The 18,498-nt window shown below is 36.0% G+C and overlaps 2 protein-coding genes across 8 annotated transcripts in view; one reads left to right on the top strand and one right to left on the bottom strand.

The window, feature by feature from the left end:
• Positions 1 to 18,498, top strand: part of LOC111865218 (UPF0415 protein C7orf25 homolog) — a 50,632-nt gene that overhangs the window by 21,442 nt on the left and 10,692 nt on the right. The window contains exon 7 of one of the 2 annotated variants that reach the window (XM_023853086.2): positions 4,226 to 4,304. The exons of the other annotated variant lie outside the window; for it this stretch is intronic. The gene's annotated coding sequence lies outside the window, so the exon portion shown is untranslated. Of the gene's footprint in view, positions 1 to 4,225; positions 4,305 to 18,498 lie in introns of those variants that run through there. 2 annotated transcript variants of the gene reach the window in all.
• LOC111865217 (protein tramtrack, beta isoform) overlaps positions 583 to 18,498 on the bottom strand; it is a 49,334-nt gene continuing 31,418 nt past the window's right edge. For 4 of the 6 annotated variants that reach the window (XM_023853077.2, XM_023853079.2, XM_023853080.1 and 1 more), the window contains exon 8: positions 13,829 to 14,641. In XM_023853077.2, the coding sequence (XP_023708845.1) occupies positions 14,511 to 14,641 (131 nt within the window). In that variant the 3' untranslated portion in view covers positions 13,829 to 14,510. Of the gene's footprint in view, positions 1,506 to 5,246; positions 5,485 to 13,828; positions 14,642 to 18,498 lie in introns of those variants that run through there. The other 2 variants (XM_023853081.2, XM_023853082.2) reach the window with 2 other exon arrangements.

An 18,498-nucleotide genomic window follows, 5' to 3' on the forward strand; every position in this document is an offset into this window, starting at 1 on the left:
GCACATTTCAATACACATGAAGTAAAAAGATTCTTAATTTCATAATTGAGCTTTCCTTATAGTATAAACGGAATTCCATCTAAGTAAGTGTAATACAGTTAGGCTGTCAACAAAATTTATATCTGGAATGAAGTTGGGCTTTCTTCAGGTATGCAGGATATTAGTTGTCTGGTTTTGTGGATAACAGAAGACATGGAGTAAAATATACCGTATTTACGCATGTATAGGCCGCACATTTTTTTGCCAAAAGTTCAAGAGGAAAACTGGGGTGCGGCTTATATTCGAAATATTCGAGATCACACACATTTTTTTCGTCAACGTCGAATTTTCTCCCTGCTGCTCGATTTCTGTGTTCTTGTGCGTAACGCACCATTGAAGTTTAAATTTAGACATATAACCTGCTCTTACTCGACCCATGTTTCACTCAGAACTAACCAGGCAAGTCAAGTAAAGGCAAAAAGGTTATAACTCTCCCCCGCAATGCCTTTGTTCCGAGCGGTACCGTTATTTTCGCTAGTTGCGAACTTAGGAATGTTAAACTTTGCCAAATTTCGGAATAATTTCTACTCCTGAAATAATATTCCAAGAAAATTATTTTTTCTATAATTTCTGTCTGAAAATTGTGCTGCGGCCTATACATGTGTAAATACGGTAATACAGTTCTTCAAAATGTGAGGCTCATTTCATCGTGCTAACACATCAGAACATTGAAACTTGTTAATAATAAAAAAAATATGTCACTGGTGTTAGAACCTAAACACAGCACGCCATTACCACAATGTTTCACTACATTATTTTCTCAATTATCTATTTTATTCTCACATTGTCCTCTAATATTTTCTTTAGAAATTTGGTTTCAGATATTTATAATATATGTTGTTCCTGCAGTTCATGATGTGTCTTATGTTGTTTTATAATGAATTACTCGGTTTTAAGATACAAAAAATCTAATTCAACATTGGAAAACATTTTAACAAAATGATTATTGAAAGTAATTTCCTATATCCATGTAAATTATATTTTTACTAATTTAAGTTAACCATTGCAAAACACTGCACATTTACAAATTTTCTAACTCATTTTAAAAATTAACATTCTGAGCTTTTAGAAAGTTTAATTTATTACCAAGGTTAGTGTTAAGGTGTGGTAATGGGACTTAAACATGTGGGCAATCAGAAGAGTAGGTATAGTTTCAGTGTACAGTACATGTAAATCTGTAGCAAGGAAGCCTGGAAATTAATCTAAAATCCTGACAAGTACAGATGTCTTGCAAATACAGCAAACTTCTGGTTATCTGGAATTATGATTTTTATACAGTCACTTATAAAACAAAGTTGCAGTATGTACATATTGCCTCAACATGTGGTACTTCTCTCAGCAACCACTAGTGGCATTGCCCCACATTCTTCTTCCCACAGGTGCAATTACAGTATAGACTAGTTGATTTGTGATTGCATTACAGTATATCCAAAGCCATTCATCAATTTGCTGTGTACGCAAGACTCCTATATAAGAACCAAAGCAAAAACATATTGTTTAGACTTTGTATTAGACTTCTGAAAATTTTCTTCTTATATAACCAGAATACCCCATTCCCCATACATGCCAGATAGTTGGGAGTTTACTGTATGTTCTTTTTGATTTTACATTCTTAATTGGTCTGGATCATTCATTAGAAGCATATATATAGTTGATAGAGTCTAGTCATCAGTACAGATGCTGTACTGCAGAGTCAGATTACTTTCCACTGTATTTCAGTAAATATGCACCATACTGAAAACTGTTCAAAATGAACACTATGGAACTTAAAAGGAGATTCGTATTTCACTTCAGTTTTTTACAATGAGTATTGTGGAGAAATAGAAATGTTTGAGTAATTTTATTGGTAATGAAACCTTTCATATTGATTTGCTTTTAAAATCTTAAGAATCATACTGGGGTAAATAGAGATCTATGTAATCAGACACAGGCAAATGAGTATTTATTGTTCAAATACAATAACTTGATTTTGTGAGTAGTACAAACAAGTATTCAATACAAGGTACAAAATGTACAAAAATATCACATCTCTTCTTATAAAACTAATATCTATTTTAATAATTAAAAAGGCACATATAAACATGTAAAGAATCAGTCATAAAGTCTCATTGAGTGTATCTACCGTTGTTATGAATTTAATTTATTACCCTTGCTATTATCATGTAAAACTATGTTCTGTCATAGTATATAGGGTGTCCCAGGAGGAATGGCCCAAACTTCGGGAGGGTGTTCCTTATGTTAAAGTATGCCGATATAACCCAAAACACCTATGTCCAAAGTTGAACGGTTACGGAGATAATGGCCAGAGAAGTGTCAAACTTTGACCGGTGTTGCACACTTGTTGATTACAAAATACATATTAAAACTGGCAGGAATATGTGGATTCTGTAATGTTAATAATGTACGTAACATCAAACTAACTTGTGAGTGACATGAAGCCATAAAATTGAAGTACAAAATACTCGCTCGCCATGTCATAATTGTCCTTAGGGTTTCCAAGCACTATACATGACACATGAATGGCAAGCGCTGACGTAACGTGCTGACTGCGCGTTCTGATAAAGCCAACTACATAAGCATGGCTAGGGTGAATCACGGCACTCAAGGACAAACACAGATAAGGCCTCTCAGCTGAGAGGTACAGTGCGTGGACCTGTCAGAAGACCACACTTTTCTTGGGCCATTATCTCCGTAACCATTCAACTTTGGACATAGGTATTTTGGGTTATATCGGCATACTTTAACATAAGGAACACCCTCCTGAAGTTTGGTCCATTCCTCCTGGGACACCCTGTATAAAGAAAAGTACAGTCTCATTCAGACATAAAAAGTCACGAGAATATAGCACTTTTGCAGCAGGACTGTGTCAAATCAGGGTTTATGGGCTGGATGCAGGCCATCAGAGTCAACTCCATTCTTAATTTATTTACTATCTCATATTTTGGCATCATGAATGACAACTTCTATGGATGTTCCTTTATTTACATATCAGTATTTAACTCCAAGATTTCTACTCAAGATAATTAAGAGAGTCCCTTAAATGAAATGTGGATTAATAAAGAAAAGATTCTTTTGTCAGGGTGTATTATTTTTTACATGCTACAATGCATGAATAAATGTGGCATATTTCAGAGTTGTCAGAAAGATACTTCCAGCAGAAGAGGTGAATTATGTTCAGCATGTAGTACTTCTTATTTATTTTTTGAGAGGATTAATGTCTTAATGTACATAGGTATCATGATTTCATGAGTTACACATCAGTGCTTTTATGAATTGAAGTGTAAAACAGGTATTTCTATTACACATTTTTGTGAGGAGTTTAACTAGGAGACAGTTGCTTTAATTAATGGAAGTTTAGTTCTTTCATAGTTGTATTACTGCATCATACTATGAATTACACTGTATCCTTGATTGTTGCAATATTTGTCCATAATGCTTTATATGTAAGGGTAATGTATAGAAGATTGGTTTTGTTTCTATGAAAGCTTCTGCATAACTCAGTCTCACTTCTGTTTTGATTGAGGTTTTCCACAGTTCTCTTTGGTCTCTACCAGCAACTGCTGGGCCATTAACCTTTTCGCTGTGTGTTGGGGAAGTGAAATGTTTCAATTGCTTGTGTGGGGGAATCAATATTTCATCACTTTTAACTTACACTAAGCATATCTGTTAAACTTTAAAACTTGGATTGTTTCTATATAATTAATTCATTTTATTTCTTGTTTTGAAACAAATTCAACATTACAATACTCTGTATATTCACCAGAAGAGTTATCTATAACACACAGCATGTTCCTCTACCTGATTTGATCTAATGATTTGGTCTACTGTGTATCTATTTTGAAGTAATGTGGATGGACAAGCAGAGTTGACTTCTCTATTGTCTGTTGGTTTAAAACACATAATATGTCATTAAAATTAATGTGTGCAGAAGATAATCACTATTTATACATTATGTACTATAGCATAGCACATTTGAATTGATATTACCATACCTAACATAGAATTTCATTATATGAAAATAATGCAAATTGCTAGTATTAGGATACAATGTAACTAATAAATGAACCCATTCCATACTGTTTTCTTAAAGAAATTTCTGTCAGTATGTCATCAAGATATCTTATAATGTATATTGTTGAAAAGCTTCAGATAGTTAAAAATTAACTGTATGACATTTCTTTCACAGATCTCAACCACCAAATAAATCCTGACTGGAAAGATATTGTTTATAAGCATCATATCTCATACATAGTATGGAAAGGGAGAGAGGGTTTATCAGAATATGTCCTTATTTCTAGCAGTATTGTGAGTGTGTGTGTTTGGGCCCATACACAGAGTATTTCATGACTTCTGCCAGTACTTCAGGCCACTCCCAGTCAGAAATGTCATGTGAACATGGATCCTGTACTCAGGAGTTGCAGAGCTTTGGTATTTTAAAGCTCAAGAATAGTTTACATACATTACTAAGCTGGCTTCAATGCTGTATGCACGTATTGGATTAGAGGTTCTCATGGCAGTGACTATGAAGAGTGCAATCTTCTGGATTCTAATGGCTTGTAGTGTGGAGAGTCCCCAGTGTTTTGGAGGAATGTACTGCCTTTATCACCAGAGTCCAAAATTAAGCCAAGCAAGAAACCAGCAGAAAGAGTCAGGAAGCAAAGCTTGCCCTGAAGATGGAGATAGCAAGTTTCTCCAAATATTGGGCTGGCTGTCTGTGAAATACACAGAGTTACAATTCAGAAGACTGTAACCTTCTGTACGAACATGTCCATGCCTGTTCATATATTAGCACCAAAGCTGAATTTCACATACCCATAGCTATCTGTTCCACCAAGATCTCCAGATCTTGGCTCATTACACATGGGGGCTACATGAAAGAAGTGATACATAAATGGAAGCAGACACAAGAGATGGATTACTTCCATGATTTTAGAGGCTGCAAGATGCTTAAGTGACCTGTAGGCCTGCAGCATAAGAAGTTGTTCATGAAAACAGTGAAGTTATGAGTAAATCATTCTTTAATTTCAAATGCAAATAATTCTCTGATAGCTAAGGATCAGACCGATGTTTATATAACATTTCTGGCTGAAAATGGGTGCTGAATTATTGATATAAAATCATGAAACATCCTCTGTATTTCTAATTTTATTACATGTACAGTTTACCTTCTTATAAGACATTCAAGATTTATTTGTTTGTTACTTGGTATTTTGTAAATCTTCCATTATCACTATTTGTGACCATTCTTACGATGAGTATACATATGGTATTTTGTATCAAAAAGGGCTCCACAGGTGCAAACAAAAGGTTCCGCACCTGGCTTATGCATGATGGTAACATGTGTCCTTAGAGTTGCTGCATCTCGGTAAATCCTCTGACACTGAGGACAAGGTCGTGGTTCATGAAATGCTAGTTTACGCTTATGACCATTTCCACTTCTTTGTTCTGTAAAAAAAAAAAATACATAAAATTAGTTGGAGTAATTGAAGGAATAACATCCATATATGTATGCATGAGCACACAAACACATGCAAAGTCTGTCAGTATTATAAAAATGTGCAGTGATTTTTTTTAGCTGAAGTTCTCTGTTGTATAAGAAAATGGAGGTTTATGGCTTACAAAACCTTTTGGAAAGCATTGAAATTGGATGGATTCTTTGGGATGATTCTGACAATGATTGAAGAACATGAGGACTGATGCTTTGAATGTTATGAGGGTATAAAAGATAGGAGCTGGAAATAATTTTATTGGGTTTGTAAGGATGTGAACTGGATGAACCTGGCTGGGAATTATGTACTGTAACATAGGACTTTTGTATTAGCAGACAGTATGGTCATCCTGATATATCTATACTTGTCCCCTTCTAATCCATTTCTATTGCCATTATTAATACATGCTAATTGTGATATATGAGGACATTCCATCTCATACTTTCTAATTTGCTGTCATCAACACAAATTTAGCAATGCCAGGATAGTACCTCAAATTAGGCCACAGCCACTTCTTCCCATATCCTTTCCAGTTCATTATTCACTGTCATCCACTCATTTGATCCTATAGTCTTGAGTTGCTGACAGCATCATTAATTAAACTACAAATAAATAATATGGCAGCTGTAATTAAACTACACATAAATAACATGGAAGCTGTGTGAACCTTATAGTATTAGCGGCACCACCAATAGTCAATACAGAAACCTGAAATTTTGTCATATGTTGATAAAACTATGAAAAATATGCTGTTCTTGGTAAGGTTTTACACACACACACACACACACACACACAGATATATATATATGGAAAGTAACGAGGTATAAGATGAACATGTAAAATTTACATTTACTTTTCTGTTTAATGACATTATCTTATGGATTACTGTAGGTGGACGAATGAAATTGTAATGCTGACATGTTAAAAAAAATATTTTTTTTAACACTTATTATGTTGTCAGATGGAACAGAGAGTGAGTACAAACTCACTGTGAGATATATTTTGAAGAATATAAGATGTCAGAGAAGTCTGTACTATAAAATTTAGTGCTTAAGGATACATTACTAAATTAAGCGATTTTTAATTTATGTTTGGCTGACCTCTTTAGTCATATGGAGGTTTCATGGAAAATTAAAATCTCTGTGGCCATGCATAACATCATGAAGGCATATAGAGGGAGTGAAGGTAAAACTATATCCACTCTTAACTTCAGAAGTAGATGGTGAGAGATCAGTTTCACATTTAAACCATTTTACTCTTCAGGAAGGTCCTCTGTACCTACTGGACAGGAGGCCAAATGGGCCTCTGGAAATGTTGCAAAGAGAGACATCCTTGCATCTGCTAGGATTCAAACCTTACTCTTCCATCATATAAGCAGCCTAACTGTACATATGTAAATATTGCGTCTCTGTTGGTATGTGGGATAACAAAATCTTTTCCCCTACCAAAATTAGTGTAACACCCACTGAGAATTCAATGGAGAGTCACATTATTTGTGGTTTTAACTTCCTGTTTTCTCTCCCATTCCTTTCAGTCCTATATGTTATCAAATGATGCACCAAGGCTGACATTTCACACAGTCTCCCATGCACATGCACAAATAGTCAATCATAAACTGTCTCCTTTATCAGGTATTGTGATATGACACCTGACAGCCAGAATAAATTGTCCATTGCGTGGTAATGGCCGGTAAACAATACATGACAACTGGTTTCCATGGCAGATATGTATGCAACAATAGAATGGTTGGAAGCAGTGTTTTCGATTACGTCTGCCCCAATGCTACACATAACAAGGACTAATGTGAGCACATAGATAAGACTTAGTGTGTGAATTAGTGAGGGTGCTGTAATTTTATATAATTACACGTAGTTATGGTTTATAAGTGTTCAGTAAATCCAGTTACCAGTCCAAGCCCTGTGTCTAGTTACTAAATCACGACAATATTATGCTTCACATATCCGCATCAGAATATTATCATCACTCTCAGAATAGACATGATGCACTGAAACAAAATACCAATCACTTGTTACTGACCTACTATATAATGTATGTTCATGTAGAGTGTTAATGCTGAGTAATTCATTGCTGGGGGTAACCCTAAGTTGCATAATAACAATGACAGATCTCATAATTAAAAAACGTTTTTATATAAAGAAGGGAGAGACACGTATACAAACATGTATATGACTGTCTCATGTGAATGTGATAGAAAATGGTTTTGGTGTTGCACTAGTAAACTGCTTAGGGTGATTTCCATCCTTGTGTTAGGTTTATTAGAAAATGAAAATGATGGTCATACTTCTGTGGTTATTACCATACAACCATATATAAATGGAACATTTAACTAAGTAACTATCAGCCATGAAATTACCTTGATATGTTTAACTGCATCTAAGTAGTGTTTTAAGATTTTAGTCCTATCTCTAGGAAAATATAATTTCACCCTAGTACCAAAATTAAGAGACTTCCATAACCTGTTTTTGGTTTTTATAGAAGGCCACTGATCTCTTAAGACATGGTTCACACGGAAACAGAGACTAAAAGGATTAAAACACCATCCTTCAGAGAAGTCACAGTCTCAAAATAACTATTGTGGCATCTGTGAAACAGTAATATGGTCTAAAGGTTTATGACCGTGATGCAGTATCATCTTTGGTCAATGTACATTGTCAGGAAGATATAAATATATGATTTGGAGGCTTCAGTTAGAGGGAAAGGGTATACCAAGTCTGGAGTCTACTGCTTATACTGTAAAACAAGTTAGATTAAACTAGTTCTCATATATTGTAAGAACCATTAAGTAAAACTGGCCTTTGTACCACCAGGATCATTGACAAAACTTACCTATAGGTATAAGAGTTTTATAGGGATCAATTTTTTCTACAGGAGAGGGCAAAGAGCAGCCAACTTACACAATTTCATATCTTTTCTAGGCATGTTTGCCAGCCTGTAGTGCACCTATTACATTCATTCAGTCTCTCCCTACACATAAAACAACTCAAGAACTGTTGGGAATATTTTTATGAAGTTTAAGATTGGAGAATGTTGCAAAAAATCATCATGCTATTTCAATTTCCATTTAGGTCAGACAGATTTAATGATCACTATACATAGATATCTGCATGTATCATAATAAATATTTTTTGGGGAGAAACATGTTTTGAACAGACGTAGAGAAAAATGAAATATACAATTTACATCCAATAAACTGTTTCAGTCGTTCTTAAGGTATCTGAGGTAACTGAAAAGGATGTTATGAGTACATTTTCAAACTTGCATATTTGATAACCATGGCTTCCTGGACACAGTGGGAATTAACAATAAAACAAAATACTTATTGAATTTAGACTGCATTTAATGAAATCTGTTTTATTCCTTCATTGTAGTTTTCTATTACAATATGAATATGAAGCATATATTAAGTAATTTATATATATAAATTTTTAATTTAGTCTGCATAATATGACACAATGCTGAAGACTTAATACTGATTGTTCATTCTGTATATAGTTTTGACATCTTGCCAGTTTGAGCATTACTTAACACTGGATAACTGCATTTGAATTTAATGTTTGTTTATTATAAGGAGAAAGTTCATCATAGTTTTAATTATTTCACTTGTAATTCTGCCAAATACACCCACTGAATGTACCTGTATACTTTTACATTGATGTTATTTAGAAGTCCAAATAAAATACTCCCATGTTGAATAACATATTATAAAAGGCATATAAAATTCCATACCTCAGCAGGCAAAAATAAAATCTAATACATATGACATAAGGTGCTATACAGATATTGTGTTTGAACACAGAATATTTGATTTGGTTATGTAGATTTAACAACAGATACATTCAAATTGAAAATAATCATAATGACGAAGATGAATCATATTGCTTTAATAATGACCTGCTTGCTTCTTATTCCTGTTGCTGGTTAACCATTTAATGATAAGTTTTTGGATATTTTTGACAATGGCAGTTGACAACTCATTAATATTCTTGCAAGTGAAACTTTTTAATGCTGAGATATGAAGACAAACTTCTCTCAGTGGTTACTATTTCATGATGCAGAATCTTCCTGAAGCAGGCAATATTCACTGAGATGATAAAGAAGCTCTCTCCTATTCCAAAACCCAAGAGTTTGGAACTGCCATCACAAAAGTCCATCATTGTGCTCTATCCTGAGTTAGATCAGTCAAGTTCACATCTTTAAGCCCATATATCCATTTTGATACTATACTTCCATGTATAAGCCTCCAAAATTGGCTTTTTGAGGGTGGGAGGAAGTTCTGGCCATTAAGTTTTAAGATAATTCTAGAACTGATAATTATTCACACACCAACCTTATATTTTCAACACTTGCTATTCCAGTAATGGCTACTGAAATGTGATTTAATGTCCACTGTCTTTTCTTCATTCCTTAAGCATCTAATCTGGGTGCACAGAACCCCACCATAACACTGAATTCTTACCACACAATTTCCTGCACATTTCTTGTGAAGAAAAATGAATTTGGGTTTGGCTCTTGTCGTATAAAATTTTATATTACTCTCAGAATATCACATCTCCTCACTTTAATATATCCAACTTTTAGCAATGCAATGTGCATTTTGGAGTAAATGATGTACAGTACTTCCACAGAACTTTCCAAAATGTCATTTTTATATGAAAGGACATTATAATAATCGTGAAATCATGGTTTGAAAATTTCTTACTGGTAACAAGAACAAGGAAATAAGATTTAATGTAACAGTAACATTTTATTTTATCCTCAGAGTCATGTCCCACAAAGTGAAAGCATAGAAAAGTTCAACAAAAGAGCAAATGGCTGAATCTTCACAGTGGTTATTTAGTCTTTTCCCCAGCCCCTCCAGGCAAATATCAGGATAGTATCTTAAAATTGGCCATGACTTCTTCCACCCCAGTCCTTTCCAGTTCACCAAATAAAATGATCTTATTCAGCGCTAAATAATCTCATGAAATAACACAATCATTTTTTTTTNCAAAGGTCCAGTGATTGAGACTAGCTCTTTCTAAGGGGCCCAACTGAGTAGGTTAAACCTTCCCTATACACCTGAAGACGGAGACAGATCCAGTCTCCGAAACGTTGTGGTTTTTTGTCTTTTTTATACCGGACGATGGGTGAAGTCCAAAATAAGCCAAAAGAAGTACAAAGGTCCAGTGATTGAGACTAGCTCTTTCTAAGGGGCCCAACTGAGTAGGTTAAACCTTCCCTATACACCTGAAGACGGAGACAGATCCAGTCTCCGAAACGTTGTGGTTTTTTGTCTTTTTTATACCGGACGATGGGTGAAGTCCAAAATAAGCCAAAAGAAGTACATGATACTTAGTTTGTCATTGCATTTGTTAAATGGGAATTAACTGTTGGAGGAGATTTGAATTATTCTGATCAGAAAATTTTATTGTTATTTTAAACAAGCATATTTTACAAGGAAATATATTTTATACTTTCTACTGACCATTCATGTACATATAATACAGCACAGTATTTTATAATAGATTATACTCGGTTATATCACATGCAAGACATACAAAAATGTGTGTATACAAGTATATTCATATACTAAGTGCTATTTAAAAGTAATACTGCCTATAACACATGCCATTTATTTGCAATAATTGTCTATACAAGATTTGAAGCTTTTGCAGTGAACAAATGCACAAATATCTTTTCAGGTGATCATGGTTGAGCTAAAAAAATAAGTTTTTGGAGACTTGCTATGTCTCCATCATTGAGGCCAGTATCTTGTCTAGTTTAACATACAGTGAACTAAAGGATTAAAGGTTATAGTTTAAGCCAGGTGTCTGAATTTTAGGCCATAAATGATACAGTTTCATGACATTGAAACTTAGACAAAAAATCCATCTCTTTGCATATTTTATCTCCAAAACTACTGAATAGCCACTAATCAAATCTGTTGCTGGACGTTTCCACTGGGAGTTACTAATCAAGTTTCATTATACATACAACTTATATTTGAAACATCTCCAGTGAGCAACTGTGGGCATTAAACATATAGATGGATGGAGCTTTTATGAAAGTGTTCTGAACGTTATTCCTCTGTCAGCTTGTGCAGAAGCTGTGCTCACCAGGCTGTGTGGTTGAATGTCCTAATGTTATTCTATCATTTATGGCACATTCTGAGACACCAGCATATATATATTGTATTGTATTCTGTCAGGATCAAAGATCTTTGTTATAGTGAGACTGGTAAGACAGATATCTTATTTCAGTTAGACTTGAAAGGATTCTGACGATGGTGTATACTGTACTTCTTTTGGCTTATTTTGGACTTCACCCATCATCTGGTATAAAAAAAAANAACCTACTCAGTTGGGCCCCTTAGAAAGAGCTAGTCAAAATCACTAGCTCTTTCTAAGGGGCCCAACTGAGTAGGTTTATCCTTCCCTATCCACCTGAAGACGGAGACAGATTCAGTCTCCAAAATGTTGTGTTTTTTTTGTCTTTTATATACCAGACGATGGGTGAAGTCCAAAATAAGCCAAAAGAAGTACAGATATCTTATTGTTTAAATATTTCAATAATATGTGCATGTATTTGAGGATATTCCAATAAATAGGATGCACTGTTGTAGTCTCAGCAGATTGTTATATATTAACAATGTTCCATCTCTTATCACCAATCTATGTTGAAGTATTTCACCATGAAATCTGGATATAACTATTAAAAAAGGGGGAATATGCTGAAGTTTAGTTTATGGCACAATTTCTTTGCATTTATTAGATAAAACTTGTTAGAGATTCATACCATCATGTTAATGTAAGAAGAAATAAGAAAAATATTACCAAAACAGTCTGTATTTTAACTAGTCATCTAAGAAGAATTAACATGGGTTATTATATTATCGGGATAGAAGCCGTGATAAACTGACATGTTAATCTAAATGCAAGTGGAAAGTCAGTTCATCATCTGAGTCTTAACATTAAACTGAACTCTCTGTGATGCAGTGACACAAATGCCTGTAGGCCTAATTGTTCATTCAAGGTATGTGATAATGGTTGATTCATTACAACACAATTAGGTTGGTCACTGTTCACTGTTTGAGATATGTTTTATATTTGGAAGTTTTAGGAACTTCCTATTTTTCTGCCTTCATGTGATCAGGTGCCATTACACCGACATCTTTCTGTCACTGATATTATGTTTGAAATTATTGGAAAAATTCAGGATCAAGCCTGGAGCCCTTTGAATATACATTCTACATCCCAGCTACCATGGTACCCTGTGAGCCTTGTGGTTACCATGCAAGGTTAGTGTTCAAAAGGTTCTGCGTTTGTCCCCAACCACCAGTCCCAGAATGTCCTGTGTATCAAATACACCTCAGACAGTGGACGATGTATAAAATAATTATGCTTTAGGAAGTATTTGCAACTGCTGAGTATCCAAAGTCATGGCATTAAGTCCACACAGAGGTTCTCAGTGCAATAACTCACTGCAGAAAAGGGTCTAGAAAGATGGCCACCTAAAAAAAATTCTAAACTCTTTTAAGAAAGATCATGACAGTATTATTTTCTTACTGAAAACCATCACAACACAACACCAATAACATTTATAAGCAGCTCTAGAAGATACCTTTGCTACATGTTTCGGCCTTCTATAAGGCCATCATCAGGAAAATACATTAAACCTTTCGTTATTGAATTGCATGTTAAATATAAGTCGCAGTGCTAAACTTCCAAGTATATACGAGGGTTGGAACTTTAATAGTGGCAGCTATTTATTTACAACTGATACAAAATAGATGCATGTTTCGAAGTTTTACTGTCCTTCAGTGTAGTCACCAGTATTGTGTACTACCCGCTGCCAGTGATGTGGAAGTCGTAGGATACTTTTAGCAGCGCCTGTTGTGTTGATAGTTCAAATGGAGTGGTCTACTGTCTGAAGAATCTCTGGAACAGTTCTGAAGCGAATGCCACGAAGTGATTCCTTCATCTTAGGAATAAAGTCGAAGTCACAAGAGCTTAAGTCCAGGGAGTATGGTGGATGGTACAGCACTTCCCAGCCCCATCAATCAAACAAATCAGCCACAGCTTGTGCTGCATGCGGCCGAGCATTGTCCTGCAAAATGATGGGTGGATTCTGCAGAAAGTGTCGCCACTTCTTTCTCAAAGCTGGTCGCAGGGTGTGTTCCAAAAATGAACAGTAATACTGCACACTGACGGTCTGCTGTCGGGGAATGGTAAGCGTTAGGATAACACCATCACAGTCATACACGAGAATCACCATAACTTTCACATTGCTAGGGTTCTGACAAACTTTTGATTTTCGTGGTAACCTGTAATGACGCCATTCGTTTGATTGGCGTTTCATTTGTGGCTCGTACGAATTGGCCCATGTCTAGTTTAGCACTGTGACTTATATTTAACATGCAGTTCAATAATGAGAGGTTTAATGTATTTGCCTGATGATGGCCTTACAGAAGGCCGAAACATGTAGCAAAGTTATCTTCTAGAGCTGCTTATAAGTGTTATTGATGTTGTGTTGTGACGGTTTTCAGTAGGAAAATAATATATGATACACAACAGGATGCACTTATTGAAACAGAAATGTTGTGTATGCTGTATGTGATTAATCTGGACTGCTGTGAAAACATTAAGTGCATGTGGATTTCTGTTAATTAATTTCAAACCCTTACCTACTGCCTACTGCAGTGTTTTTTTTTAATGAATGTAACCCATGATTGACGAGGGATTGCTGTAGTATAATGTCAAGGTGTTTACTGAAACACATTAACTTGACCGAATAAAATTTACTCCTTTGCAATGTCACAGATTAGATTACTGGATAATAAACCAGATCCTCAAACCCTTGCAGTCCTCCTGGAAGCCAGTTTCAATAGTATATTTAACCATATTTAATGAAATATCTTTATATATTTACATAAATGATAAGTCTGATTTAAATGGTTATTGTGTTTAGTCACTATCCTTATTACTACAGACTGCCTACACCAATGGAAATTTTCTGTGTTAGTCTTTTCCTCAGTTTGTCTTCATTATTCAATTTTATTCTTATGGCTTCTTTGACATGGTTCTGATCTACACCAAATTTGGCCATTACTGCATCTGTAAAACAGAGGAAAGACATTCTGTTAGGTATTCGATAAAAAAATACTTACTCCTCTACCAAACTTGAAAATCACTGTATTTGTACATGAAATCTGGCAGAAATCATTACCTTCAGACATTCAGGTATGTAATGTCACTCAAACCATCCCTCTAAAGCAATCAGATCACTAAATTTAAAAGCAAAAAGATAAATGCAAAACTAACAAAACAGCAGTGGACACAGAACACACTGTGTATTGTTTGTTGGCTGCATAGCAACCAAGAGATACAGAAGTCCAGACAGGACACTGAATGAAAGCAATATGTTATAGATAAGCAGAAGTATCCATTTCTTTTCCCAGGTTATGGTTGGTTCATGTGTCAATATCACAATATATAGTAACTAAAACTTAGAAGCACAATTGATACTCAGATTAGGAATTAATTTCTGTGTGGTCAGTGCCCACAGGTTGTAGTGAGTGGTTAAGACTTGTGAATTGCAAGTAAGCAGTGGCAGTTTGTGGTTGGCCATGAGATTTCTTGTTGTTAGCAGCTGCTACATATCAATGACTAGTGACAGAATAACAAAAGACTGTATGTGCTGTAGTTGTAGTAATTTAGAGTGTGTGTAAATCAGTGAGACTGTTATAATCATTTGTAGTTATGAGTCATAAGCATCCATTCTATCTAATTATCAATCCAAACCCCATATCTGGTAGTGAACATGTGACACCTGATGTCAGGACTGGATTGAACTGTTGAACTTACTTTAATGTGCATCAATGAACTAGAACCCACATGATGGAAAGTCACAGTAGACTTGGAACATCTGACAGCCATCATGGAAAGGCCAGAAGCCATGACAGAGGCCAATCAAGAAGTGATGGAAGCCAGGTGAGAAGAGATGGAGACCATTCAAGAAAAGACTGAAGGAAATAAATAAAAGATGGAGGCTTCAACTGGACACCACCATGAGCACCAGCCAAGAAGTGATGGAGGCCATAATAAAGACTGGCCAGGGACCGAGGAGAGTCAAAATAAAGTCCAACTAAGAAGAAATGAAAGCTGGCCTGGAAGAAATGAAGGCCACAATAATTTCCATTCAATTAAAACTGGAAGAGACCATCAAAGACCGGGCAGAAGCCGACCTGGCATCTGTCGACCAATGGACACAAGGCCTCCACAAGGAACTGAACATGAAGATTGAAGAAATGCAGCTGGGGTTACCAACATTCAGTGCGGCCCGCAATCAGTTCCTCAGGCTGGAGGCAGCCATAACACCCTCTAGGGTCCAGAATATGGCGGCCAGGACATTCTGGAGGAGCCAGTGCCCTCAATTCAACTAATCCTGGGACTCCATGTCATGCATGGATTTGAGGTGGCACTTGATACGACTGGACAATGAGGATGTGCCACTGTGGCACCCCAGGGTGTGACCGCGTTCAACCCCCTGTAAGAAGAGCAACAGCAAAGTAGCAGCAGCTTGGTGTGGTAGAGTTGCGGTGGTGTGGCTGGAAGGGCCCCTGAAGATGGTGGATAACCTTATATGGACAGGTTCCAGGGCTGCCCATCAAGCTAAAGGGAGAAAGTCTGTCCAAGCCTCAAGGGAGGTGCCTGTAACGATGACTAGAGACCGTCGGTCATAGAAGCACATTGAGGAGAGGTGCACCCATAAAAAGTACAATGGTGCTCAAGGTAAGCAGCCCTGAGGAGGAAACAGCAGTTGGGAACAGCAGCGTGAGGAATGAAAGCTGGACATCGTGGAAACTAGAAGGAGGAGCGTTTGGGCCGTCATGACATTGAGGTCCATTTACGAGGAAGATCAGAGATGTTACAGACACGTCCCTTCAGAGAAGAACTGACAGTAGGTCTGTAGGCTGCTTGGGGCAAGCAGTCTTAAGGAGGGACAAATGTGACATGATGGTTGAAAGCCGGAATAGTATAACAAGAAGAGTAGGCCACTGCTAGGCAACGGCGCCGAAAACACGTTTCCTTAGCAATAAATCAAACAGAAGACCTGGTGTGTATTGTAGTGATTTATATAGTGTATGAAATAGTGAGATAATAATTTGTAGTTACGAGTTAGAAGCATCCAATAAATTCAGTTATCAATCCCAACCGAATGTCTAGTCACTACTAATATGTGACAGCATCTTGGGAATTCTCTGTTAGGTCTATGGTAGGAAACTGACAGGCATGTTTTCATTTTTATGTGTACCTGGTGGGCAGTAATATCCCCAAAGACAATTCCAAGATGAAGATTCCTAAGTCTTGTACACATGGAGGTGCTTCTAAGCACTGGATGATTAAAACTGCTATGGAATGCCATATAAATGGTACAGCTACACAGCATCACGTCCCACAGATCGTAATATTCACCACAAGAACATATCTCATATAGTGAGTGATTATTTCCCTACACTACCTGCCATTGCAGTAATTCAGCCTTGCACATGAGATGGTTTTCATTTTTTAAAAAGCACAAATCCTGAACTGCCAGTTTCTTAAATTTAAACAACACAATTCATTATGATACAGACTGAGTTTTAAAAATTTGCAAAGATCCTAAAATGTTACAAATTTATATATAAATTTATTTACATGTTTATGTCTTTTGTTAAGATTATAGTGGCACATGTTAAAAAGTTGAGTTGCGATCACTTCTTTCTCAATAAGAATGGCCTCATTCCAGCAGCATGTGAAATTGCTGGGGTTGTGTGTGATGTACCTCTGTCCTGGTTAGAGGTGATAAATTCTTTAATTTACCATGGATTACAAAGGTACACAAAACAATGTGAAAATAAGTTACTTTCATACTTTAGTTGTTCTTTCTCAAACATTGTTAAACAAAAAAAATTGGATATTTAAGTTCTGTATACCTCACAGATCATTTCTATGCATAATGAAAAGATCTCATGCATCACTAGCTGTAGAATCTGGTTGCAAAAAGGCGCAGTATCCATGCCACTGAAAAATCATACTGCATAGACAGTGCAGCAACATGCTATGAGTAGGAAATACAGTTCTTGCTTCACAGACTAAGCACATGGGCAAGAACACCTTAAGTAAATATAATGGCATACAGACCCATTGCTAAGCAAATACCTCAAAACAAACGAGTACAGCTGGTCCAGTTCAGTTGAGCTCTGCAAGGGAGGCTGAGAAAATGGTGCTATAAGTTAGTTGAGAGTTGAAAGTTCAGTTGTGAAGAAAAGAGTTAGCTGCAAGAGTGTGGCTATGAAAAGAAGACTTAATGTGTGCTGCAGTAACAGTGAGACTCACAAAATCCATTGCCAGGATATGACTAGTGAAGATTGGGAAGACTTATCATGTGCTAGTATGGAAATCAGTGATAGTGCTGTAATTTCGTCTACTTCCGAGTTGTGGGTTATATAACTAATCAATAAATCCATCACCAATCCATACCCCATCTATAGTCACACCTCAAACATGTGACAATATTAACAATTTCTGTACTACTGTTAATAAGTTTCCTCAATAGAAAGTGGCATGCTGGTGTTGGAATCATTTCATTCCATAACAGACCTTCACATGCAAGAAAAGGAAGAAAAGGATATACCATATTTCATTGCATAATTCTCACTTTTTGTAATGACATTATGAGAAATCAATTCCAATATATTTCTTGAATTCCATTCTTATGTATTAAAAATGACATAAAAAATGTAATTTCCATTCTAGTATTTTGAGTTATGGCATCATGTATCCTTATAGGTGGTTATCACTGTTTCTGAGAAACCTGCTGCATCCTCTAAAGAGAGGAGTAAGTTGGAAGACATCATTGGCATAGTCATTATTACCATCACGATCTGTGGCATACCTTGTAGCCATTCAGGTGTGGCGAATGATGCCAT

The sequence above is a fragment of the Cryptotermes secundus genome, unplaced genomic scaffold, assembly GCF_002891405.2.
Source record: "Cryptotermes secundus unplaced genomic scaffold, Csec_1.0 scaffold614, whole genome shotgun sequence".
Lineage (NCBI taxonomy): Eukaryota > Metazoa > Arthropoda > Insecta > Blattodea > Kalotermitidae > Cryptotermes > Cryptotermes secundus.